Source organism: Dama dama, chromosome 4, assembly GCF_033118175.1.
Source record: "Dama dama isolate Ldn47 chromosome 4, ASM3311817v1, whole genome shotgun sequence".
In the NCBI taxonomy this organism is placed as follows: domain Eukaryota; kingdom Metazoa; phylum Chordata; class Mammalia; order Artiodactyla; family Cervidae; genus Dama; species Dama dama.
Genome location: NC_083684.1, coordinates 8103636 through 8114398, shown reverse-complemented (window position 1 = coordinate 8114398; position 10763 = coordinate 8103636). Strand labels below are relative to the sequence as shown.

Here is a 10763-nt window from a genome sequence, read left to right as displayed (position 1 = left end):
AGCTTTTCTTCCAAGGAGCAAGCCTCTTTTAATTTCATGGCAGGAGTTACCATCTGCAGTGATTTTGGAGCCCCCCAAAATAAAGTCTCTCACTGTTTCTGTTGTTTCCCCATCTATTTGCCATGAAGTGATGGGACTGGATGCCATGATCTTAGTTTTCTGAATGTTGAGTTTTAAGCCAACTTTTTCACTCTCCTCTTTCACTTTCATGAAGAGGATCTTTAGTTCTTCTTCACTTTCTGCAATAAGGGTGGTATCATCTACATATCTGAGGTTATTGACACTTCTCCCAGCAATCTTGATTCCAGCTTGTGCTTCATCCAGCCTAGCATTTCACATGATGTACTCTGCATATAAGTTAAATAAGCAGGGTGACAATATACAGCCTTGATGTACTCCTTTCCCAATTTGGAACCAGTCTGTTGTTCCATGTCCAGTTCTAACTGTTGCTTCTTGACCTGCATACAGATTTCTCAGGAGGCAAGTAAGTATCAGGGTAGTGGTCACCTTTAGGGGAAGGATGGGGGTTAGCAAGCAAGATGGAGCAGCAAGGCCTCTGGGTTGCTTGCACAACCTGAGGGTGACTACGTCAGTGTTCATCTTAAAATAAATCACTAAGGAACCTCTATACTGTTTCCCATAGTGGCTGCACTAATTTACATTCTCACCAACAGTGCACAAGGGTTCCCTTTGTTCCACATCCTTACCAGTGATTATCCCTTGTCTCTTTGATAAGTCGTTCTAAAAGTAGTATGGTGATATCTCATTATGGCTTTGATTTGCATTTCCCTGAGGATTAAGGATGTTGCTCATCTTTTCATGGACCTGTTGGCCATCCGTATGTCTTCTTTGGAGAAATGTCTATTCATATCTGCCCATTTTTTAACCAGATTGTTTTTGTTTTTTTGCCATTGTGTTATATGAGTTCTTTATATATTTTGGCTTCATGTTTTACATTTAAGTCAAATCCATTTGGAGTTAATTTCTGTGAGGGGTGTGTGATAGGCTCTAGCTTCACTCTTGCGAATAGAACTACCATATGATTCAACAATTTCACTCCTGGGTACACATCCAAGGGAATATTACTATCTCAAAGAGACATGTGCACTCCCATATTCACTGCAGCATTATTCACAATAGCAAAGACACAGAAACAACCTAAATGTCCATTGACAGATGAAGGGGTGAAGAAAATAAGAAAATATGAATATATATACAACAGACTATTATTCAGCCATTAAAAAAAAAAAAGAAATCCTGCCTTTTGTGACAACAGGGATGGACATTGAGGGCATTATGCTAAGTGAAATAAGTTCGATGGAGAAAGACAAATATTGTGTGATCTTACTTTCATGCAGAATCTAAAAATACTGCTCTCATAGAAACAGAGAGCAGATTGGTGCTTGCCAAAAAGGAGGAGGAATGGGCAAAGGCGGCCAAAAGGTATAAACTTCCAGTGTAGGATAAATAAGCTCTAGGGATAAGCTCATGGGAGCTATAGTTAAAAGCACAACACTTACAAATCAACTATACCTCAATAAAATTTTTTAAAATGTATTAGTGATTGGGGCACCATCTTTAAAGCCACTCTGGTGGCTGTCATTTGAGGGTCAGCAAATAATGGGATCCCAGCGTAACAAAGACTAGAAAGCCATGCCTCCTGACTTGAGACAGGGAGGCACATCTACCACAATAATCCAGTTTGGCAACTAGAGTTCTGACCTCTAAGGATTTGGAACAATAGTTAATTGACCATTAAGGTCCCCAGAAATGAAGCAGATGCTTGGAAGCCTACTAAAAGTATTGCTCGATGTGTATGGGAGAGAAGATTCTAAGAGTGCTGGGAAGAAACCTGAGTTGCAGTGATGGGAATTTTCAGGTTTTTACTCAGTTCCCAGACCTAATCAGGCCACACACCTGGAGCCCTCCTCAAGCAGATCTCAGGGTCCTTTGTGCAGCTGTTGCTTTTCCAGAGCAACCTACTTCTGGAGTCACAGTGCACTGGGAGAAGGGAAATACCCAGACTTTCAGGAGTCACCATACGCTAGCTTTGAGACCAGAATGCCAAAGCAGTCCACTTTATTATGAGACTTTGACCTTCTTACGGCCAATGACAGATGGAGCTCTGGTTCAAGTCCATTTAATGGTGGGTCCAATGAGATTCATTGGACATTCACAGATTCATCTTAAGGTAATTTCCTTAGTTCCAAAAGGAAAGAGAGATACTTACTACCTGGCAAAAGCTCCATACTGGCAACCAGACCCAGGGGGGTAGGGCCTAACTGATGTCCCTGGAACTATCTCCAACATGCTAAGTCAAACTCAATACCACATTCCAGCAGGGTTAGCAGAAACTGGTGCTGCCGTCCAGCTTGAGTTATGGAAGGATGGGTGACTTCTTCCTCATCCCATTCACTCGCCATCTGAACCATGGAGAATGACAGTAGTTTACTGCAACAATGCTAACCTGTGATTCCTGATACAGTATCTTTGCCAAATCAAAGCAATGGAGTCCACGGCCAACATTAAAAAATAAAAAGATATAATTTGTGAGGCTCAACCCTGGAGGTAACATGTACAACATCTGGAGTGCTGCTCCCACCAAGGACAGTGACCCATAAGACAGTGGCTTTGAGTGGGGCCCAGACAAGAAACAGTTCTTGGCAGTCCTGGCTATGTGCATGTCATCTGGACACTGGGCCTTATGATTCAGGTACGTGCTACCGGGGAGTGTCTGTGGCAGAGAACTGTCATATGGAGCCTCTGGCAACTCCAAATAGGAGAACTAAAGCCCAGAGACCTACAGTTTCAGAATAAACCCTCCACCACTTCCAAAAAGTGGTGCTCTCCTCCACCAAAAAGTATCTTCCATTTGCAAAGTCACTCAGCTTGCTCTTGGGCATTCACAGAAACTGGACAGCAGGGCACCAAGTTGAGTACACAGACTCTGAAAAGAGCCATCGTGAGATAGCTCATCCACCAGACTATAAGACTGTATGTTCAGGGGCATTCTGATGCATGATGGAAGTTAAGGTCAAGTAGATCCAGACAGCCTAAGAAAATGGCAGTTACCTCAGACGCCTGTGGCACCAGCTCCAACCATTTTGCCAATTTCCTGCCAACCCACACCTATGGCATCATGCGAAGCTGCACAGAACCCAGAAATGGAGCAGGGAAAGCCCCATCCTTGTACCTGCGGGGTCTGCACACTGCGCTGGGCCCACACAGCGGGCAGTGGTGAAGGCCACCCTCCCAGAGGGCACGGCTGGCGGCTGGGAGGTTTCATGTATAAGGGATGGGTGCCTGGGAGTCGCCCCTTCCCCATTTCACCACCCCCTCCCAGCAATGCCCCCAACAGTCTTCACCATTACTTGGTCACAACTTCCAATTGACCGATACACCTTTCCACCATCAAACACATTTCAAAATGAACAAGTGAATATACAGTTTCTTATTTTTAATTCAGAAAGAGAAAGGGAAGAAAATAAAAAACATTTGCTTAAATAACTATTGTAGAAAAGAAGATCTGGGCTGGGTGCTGGGACCTACCTCTTCCAGAATGGGGATTTATTAATGTTCTAAACAAAACAAAACCCAAACAAAAGAAGAAAAAGGAACAACAACAACAACAAAAGAAATAAATTATTCTGCTCAATACTGTTTGGCATAATTGCATTTTTTCATCTCTTAAACACTCAAGAGCCTCTTTAGGAAGCACTGAGATGAGACTGGCAAGAATAACTGGTCTTGACTTTCTAAAATGATGGGGAGGAGGTGGTGAAAGAGGTGTTCCACTAAAGCCCTCCCTAACCCACCCCCATTCTTCACTCCTCCTACTTTTGGAATTGGTAAGGGACAGACTCAAGCTAAGTTCTCAATATATTAACTTTTAGCGGGGCCCACTGCCCCCCACTAAGCCTCTAACATACTCCTCTGCTGGCTCCTGTTCCCTCAGCCAGCTGCAGGAACTATACCAAAGACCAGGAGGCTGCCGAGTGGTATCAACTCACTAAGAAAAAAGGGTGGTTTTTATGTTTGTTTGTTTAATGTTTTTTAAGTCATTGTTGGGAAGGGGGATCCTTTTAGTGGTTTGGAAGCTTCACAGAAGCCCTTTTCCCCTCCTACACTCCCCCAACCTTCAAGGGTGAGAATACCTTCAGCAGCTTCCTCTAGGAACTTAAGCTGGGTTCAGTCATGCAAGTAGCTTCCAGCTGTAACCTCTGGTTGTTAGCTTTGCAGCCCTTCTAGAGCTGGAAACGGAAAAGTGGGTCAGAGGGAAAAGGCGCAAAGTGAGCACGGGCAAGAGGATATGTGGGCAGGGGAGGAGGCATGCAAGGGGCAAGTCCACTCCTCCCCAGCTATTTGCATGGCCAGCTCAGTATCTGAAAAGCATCTTTGTTGGTCGGCCACCCATGATAATTTCAGGTTAGCTAAATCATAAGGCTAAAGCAAATTCCAACCCAGAGCAAGAGGTTTCCTACCCTTTTGGGGGGTGACGGGTGAAGGACCAGAGAGCTGGTCTCATCTCCAGCCTTCTGTCCTACATGCTGCTCCCTCTCCCTAGAGGCAGCCAAAGGCGGAAAGGCGGGGAGCTGCACTGCCCTAATCACAGGGCAGTCTTCCCCCTCAGAGGAACAAGTAGCCTGGTGAGGAGACCCAGGGCCTAGGGAGACACTGAAAAGGTTGTGAGCAAACAATAGGGCCCAGGGCACACGGGAAAGCACCTGACATCTGACGTGACGGGGTTTCCTGTCCTATTCCTTACACCTGTGTTTCAGAGTTGAGCCCTAGACGAAGTTCGCCCGCCTAGGAAGGGGTGCAGACAATCCTAGTTTTCTGGTGAGACACTAAATGCCGCGGTCAGAAAGGCCATTCCACGGGGTGGCCAAGGGCGGGAGGGAAGGAGGCAGGAGGAGAGGACCCACGTGCCCTTCAGATTCTCACTGCATTTCTTTGGTGGGTTTGCACTCACCCATCTACATCTGACCTATCAAGGAAATGTGGGTCTAGTTCTCTAGGCGGTCCGGGGCGGTCCGGGAGGGCTCTAACTTTTCCCCTGGGGAAAAGTGCGCCCCCTGAAAACCACCTGACCGCCCCGCTCCCCGCCCACCCGAAAGGCTGCCGGAACGCCCTTCCGCCTGCCCCGCGGTCAGGGAGCACTCCCGGGAAGGAGGAGTCTCCCCGCTGTCCCGCATCCTCCCCACCGTTTCCTTCTCGGCGCCCCCAGCGAGGTTAGGCAGGAAAGTGACTGAGACGCCTCCTGCCGAACCTGCGGGAAGTGTACTTCTCGAAGCCGGAACGAATTCCTACTCCTTAGAAAGCGTGAAATAAAACCCTACCCAAAAGCATAAAGGAGTGGGAAATTAATCGACCGCCGGCCCGCGCCCGAAGGCCATCGATTGGCGGAGACGGGTCCCGGCGCCGGAAGTCCTCCTTGAGTCGCATGATTGGCTGGAGGCCCCGCCCGCCGGCGGCGCTGATTGGTGCTCGGCTGGGGGCGTCTCCTCGCTGGCCGAGGATGCCAGCGCTCGCTGGGCTGCAACGTGATTGGTCCAGGCCGCGGCGGCAGCGCTCCGATTGCCCGCTGACGCTCCGGAGGGCGCCGCCCCGGGGCTGACCCCGAGTCCCGGCGGGAGCCGCGCTGCGGGGCCGGAGTCGCGGCGCGGCCAAAGAGTCGCGACGCGGCCGGGCTCAGTTCCCTCTGTAGACCTCGATCTTGCTGGCCTTGGCCAGCATGTCGATGATGTGCGCCTCGAAGTCGGCGTCGTGCACGCCCGTCTTCCGGAACTCGCCCGCGTACCGGTTATTCTCCCAGTAGTGGTGCCAGTTGCCCCGGCTGTCGGCCCCGAAGCCGTACACGTTCACCTGCGGGTGAGGGCGGCGCGGGTCACTGCACGTCGGGGCCGGGAGCAGAGGGCACGGGAGAGCCTTGGGTCGTGGGAGGGGACAAGAAAGGGGCCGCGGCGCCCCGACCCGAGCAGGCGGCGGCTCATCCGCTCCCGACGCGCTGCACGCGCCTAGAAGACCCGGGACACCTAACCCTGACACTGTTCCAGAGGACACTGTCCCAGAGGGAGAGGGCTGTTCCCTTCCGGTTCTCCTTCCAGCCACCTTCTGATGACACCAAGAACGCCTGAGTTTGGGGCCAGCCTGACAGCTCACCAACCCTTGCTAACATTTTCTTCCCCCTTAATGGTGTATTTTATTGAAAGCTGGTAAGGTACGCAATATCATACACTGAATAGTTTACTGGCAAAAGGGTGTACTGGGCATGAGCACTGCTATCCATGGCAGAGTAGCAGGCAAAGCCCAGAGAAGGGCTCCTTGAATGACTAATCTCCATTTTTAACACAGAGTAGGCCTGGGGCCCACAGCTGTGGGAGACACCATTCTGTTGAAGCAAGTACAACACTGTTCCACTTCATTTACGGTTATTCTTTCTTTATGGCAAGTAAATATCAATTATGGTATTCACTTTTCTTTTTAAATAAATTTAACGTTTTAATGAACTGATATCAGATATGGTAAAATCATGAAAATAGTAAGTTTGGGAAATGCAGATCTATACCCTGCAGCCTAGAAATAGGGGTAATGAGGGCCACTTAGTTCCTTCCTACAAAAACACATTCCTCTTGATGCACTGCTAAGCCCTGACAAAGGCTGGTTCCCTCTGCCCCTTGGGTTATACTATCTTATCCCCAGACCAGGCTACCCACCTCATCACACACATGCAGGGCAAAGAAGAGTACCAGCATCCCAGTGGAAGGGTACCGCCCATGATGCTCTGTCCACCTGTCATGGATGTACTTGAAGAAGGCTGGGTTGTAGATCTGGACCTAGAAGGAGAAAATGTAATGAGCATATGAGGGCTTCTGGGACCTGAAATCTCAGGCCAAGCTCTGACCAGTTCCTCCACACGTGCCAGTAGACCTGTCCATCAGGGTTTCCTAGTTCCTGCAGCCTGTGTGTGTGTGTGGGGCGGGGGGGGTGGGGGGGGGTGGGAGGTGGAGTCAGGCATACCAGCAGATGGGGACTCTGAAGGTTCTGGAAGGGTACTGGGGTATACCTGAACCACAGGACCAGGCACAGCATGAGTCAGGCCTGCACTATTTCCACTGAGGTGGGGAGGAGGAAGCTTACCTTCTCTTTGTCCACTCGAAGGAAGGACTTCACTGGGGCATAGGTGCTGCAAGCAGAAAGAAAAGTAACGCTGAGCTGGCTCCATACACCCAAGGATGCCTTTCCTCCCGCTGAGGCCCAAGTGATGACGGCCTCATGACAGGCTGTCCTGCTTCCAGACCGCTCTCCCACTGCACCTCACTGCAGCTCCTTGTCCAGAAACCAATGGCTCCCTACGTCCTCCAAGATAAAATCAGGATGGTTTACACAAGCACTGGGGCATTCCATAACTCAGCCGCAACTTTTCTTCCCATGATTCTCTGCTGTGACGTCTCCACTTGGGTTAGCCCATCTTCTCATACCCAGCATGTCTGTGCTCTTAACCTCTGCCCACAGCAGCCCTGACACGACTGTCCTCACATTAGGCACAAATTCCTCCTTCCCTATTAGCCATGGTGCCTGTAACCTATGCTCCCATTTCTGAGTATCCATGGAACTTAAACTCTACAGCACTTATTTTAGCCCTGAGGACTCCCAAACATAAGCTAAAGTCAGAAAACTGCAACTTCTGTGTTTAAAAAATACATGGTGAAAACAGGCAAAGGTGGAAGTAATCCAGTTATGGATCAGATGAATAGATAAAATAGATAATCCAATGGACATATGAAGAGATAAAAATGATATATCCATACACCAGAATACTATGCAGCCTTTAAAGGGGATAAAACCCTGACACAGGCTATAACACAGATGAGCCCTGAAAACATGATGCTACTGAAATAAGCCAGAGGCAAAAGGACAAACACTGTATGATTCCACGTGTATGAAATACCTAGAACAGTCAAATCATAGAGACAGAAAGAACAGTGGTTATCAGGGGCTGGAGGGAGGAGGGAATGGGGAGTTACCATTTAATGGGTACAGAGTTTTCATCTGAGATGATGAAAAAGTTCTGGAGGTGGGCTGTGGTGAGATTTGTACAGCAATGTGAATGCACTTAATGCTCATGAACTGTGTGGTTAAAATAGTATTTTATGTTACATATACACATTTTTACACACACATGTGCACACACAAAAACCATGGTGAGACAGAGTAGATTAGTGGTTGCCTAGGGCTAGGGGTGGAGGGAGTCGGGTGATGAGTAAGGGGTACAGGGGCATCTTTAGATTATCTTCATCTCTGGAATATGCATGTGTTCTAAAATTTCTTGCAATGGTTACATAACCCTAAACCCTGTGCATATACTAAAAGCCACTGAGCTGCACTTTACATGTGTGAACTGTATGGTATGTGAATCCTATCTCAATAAAGCTGTTAAAGCAGAGCTAACAGACAGGAGCCACCTCCTGGAAAGGGGGCCTGGAAAGGTATCCATCACCTCTCGAACACCAGTAGGCTGGCTGCCACCATGCAGGGAGTGGCCCAAAACAAGCTGTGGCCTCAGCCAGCCACCATTTGGGGCCATCCCTACTGCTGCTTCTCTCCTCACCAGCCTCTCTTGGCCAAAATAGTCAATGAAAGGAATTCTAAGATCTGATCCCTAACAGTTCCTCCCCAGGCGGGGCGGCGCCCCGTGTCCCACTTGCAGCCAGCAGCAGCTCACAATCGGATCTGCCCGGTGGACAGGGCGCTGGCGATCCACAGGAGGTCCAGGGCCTTGAAGGGCACCAGTACGAAGCTGACGTTGGCGGGCAGGTTCCTGGCACTCTCGGGGTACATGAAATGGTGCGTGGTTCGGCTGCCGACATCCTGCTCAAAGCCCACGGTTGGTGCCTGATTCATCCTGCGGGGACAAGAGGGTGGTGTGACAAGACTCTGACACGGAAACTGGTACAAGAATTCTAGAAGACAGTTTGGTGCTGGCCACCATACATGTAAACAGGTGTGCACTTACCCAGCAATTCCATTTCCAGAAATCTATCCTATAAAAATGGTTGCATCACTGTGCAAAAATGTGTGCAAGGATATTCATTGCAGTATTGTTTATAATAGTAAAAAGAAGAACCAATCAAACAGAGAACCAGTTAATATCAACACATTTTGTCACATTCATGTAACAGAACAGCATGTGGTCATCAGAATGAATGAATCAGATTTTTCATGTGCTGGTAAGAAATAAGTTTTCAAGAGCTATTCAGTTAAAAAAAAAAAAAAGTGGTGAGGAATCTCACTTCTTTCAACACATATCTTTTGAATACCTATGCAGTCAGAGGAAATCACAATGCAAAAAAGGAAAACTGAAAATTCAATAGTGTGATTCCATTTTTTGTAAAAGAGGGAAAAAAAGGGAAGGATGGAAAGGGAGAGAGAAGGGAAAGAGGAAGTGAGGGAAAGAAGGGAAGAGGGATGAGGGAGGGAAAAACCTGACTTTTGTATATAAATAGAAAAAAGCTGGAAGAGTATTAAAATTTTAGCAATGCTTACTCTTGGAGAATGGGATAATCCACTTTTTAATGTGTACACTTCTGTTTTTTCCCCCAATAATGAGCACATATTATTTTTACTATTTTTTAAAATAAAAAGACAGCATTTCACAGCTTACAGCTCACTAGGCTGTTCTGTCCTTTCCTAGAAGACAGTGAAGCAAGGTAAGAAGCTGGAGCTCCCCCTCAGCCCCCAGGCAGCCGGTTCAGTTCCACCAGCGCCAGCGCCCTGTCGCTGCACTTTCAGTTCCTGTCTGCCCTTCCACTCCAAGACCAAGGGGGAAACCCGGAGCTCTGACAGTGCCCACCTCAGCTGTCCCGGGCACACGTGCAGTGCGGGGCTCTCTCCTTTGCCGTCTTAAAAGAACCTGGAACCCCAGCACAGTCTCTTCCACCCAACCTTCCCCTGCCCACCGCGGTGTGACACACTAAGGTGGCTTCCAATTCCTTTCAAGTGGTGCAAAACATAGGATCAATGAAATCAAAGCTTCTCTTGTTGTGAGCATCTTAAAAACAAATGATCCAGCTTTAAACACAAACCTGTTGGTCTTTTCTGCTGTGAGAACACAGTCTTATGTGGATCACACTGCAGAATCACACCACCCAAGCGGGTGGCTGTAACCTGGGCCTCCACTGGGATCTGGGAGAGAGGCAGCAAAGTCCCCACTTGCTCTCCCAGCTTTTTAGCCAGTTCAAACATGCCCTGTCCTTAAAGGGGCCAGCACCCCCTAGGTCCTGGGCCCTGTGTCACAGGGGCTCCCCTGCCACCTCTATGGATGGCACAGTGTGGTAAGGGTGTGTCCAAGATGCCCCCCTCTACCAATCACTTGCTGTACCTTCTGCCTCTCTGGTTCCCTTCCCTTGAGGGACTGGAGAGTATTATGTTTGGGAAACCAAGAGTAGCCTGATTTGGAACTAGAAAGTGAGTCCTTATTCTTAGCCACTTTACTTCCTGTCTGCTTCAAGGAGAAGCCTAGATTCTTTCCTGCAGGACCAACTGTGCTCTGGCCCCAGAACAAGGATTAAGATCCTGCCCCCCTTCCCCCAAACCCAGTTCTTTAGATTAACTGCCCCTCTGATGTCTTGGTCTTTAGGGTTGAGAGATCCCGTCTCCTAGAGGAGCTGAAATGCCTTTTTCTCATCCACTGTGGGGTACAGCTCCACACACACCACTGGTCCTCTTGTCAGCACAGCCACAGTCTGGATCTGGCTCTGCCA

At 48.5% G+C, this 10763-nt stretch overlaps 1 protein-coding gene across 5 annotated transcripts in view; it reads right to left on the bottom strand.

The window, feature by feature from the left end:
* Positions 1-3442: 3442 nt before the first annotated feature.
* ST3GAL2 (ST3 beta-galactoside alpha-2,3-sialyltransferase 2) overlaps positions 3443-10763 on the bottom strand; it is a 49832-nt gene continuing 42511 nt past the window's right edge. For all 5 annotated transcript variants that reach the window (XM_061137634.1, XM_061137611.1, XM_061137627.1 and 2 more), the window contains exons 4-7: positions 8726-8905; positions 7141-7186; positions 6717-6836; positions 3443-5865 (exon numbers count right to left, since the gene is read on the bottom strand). In XM_061137634.1, coding sequence (XP_060993617.1) covers positions 5692-5865; positions 6717-6836; positions 7141-7186; positions 8726-8905 — 520 coding nt within the window. In that variant the 3' untranslated portion in view covers positions 3443-5691. The remainder of the gene's footprint in view (positions 5866-6716; positions 6837-7140; positions 7187-8725; positions 8906-10763) is intronic.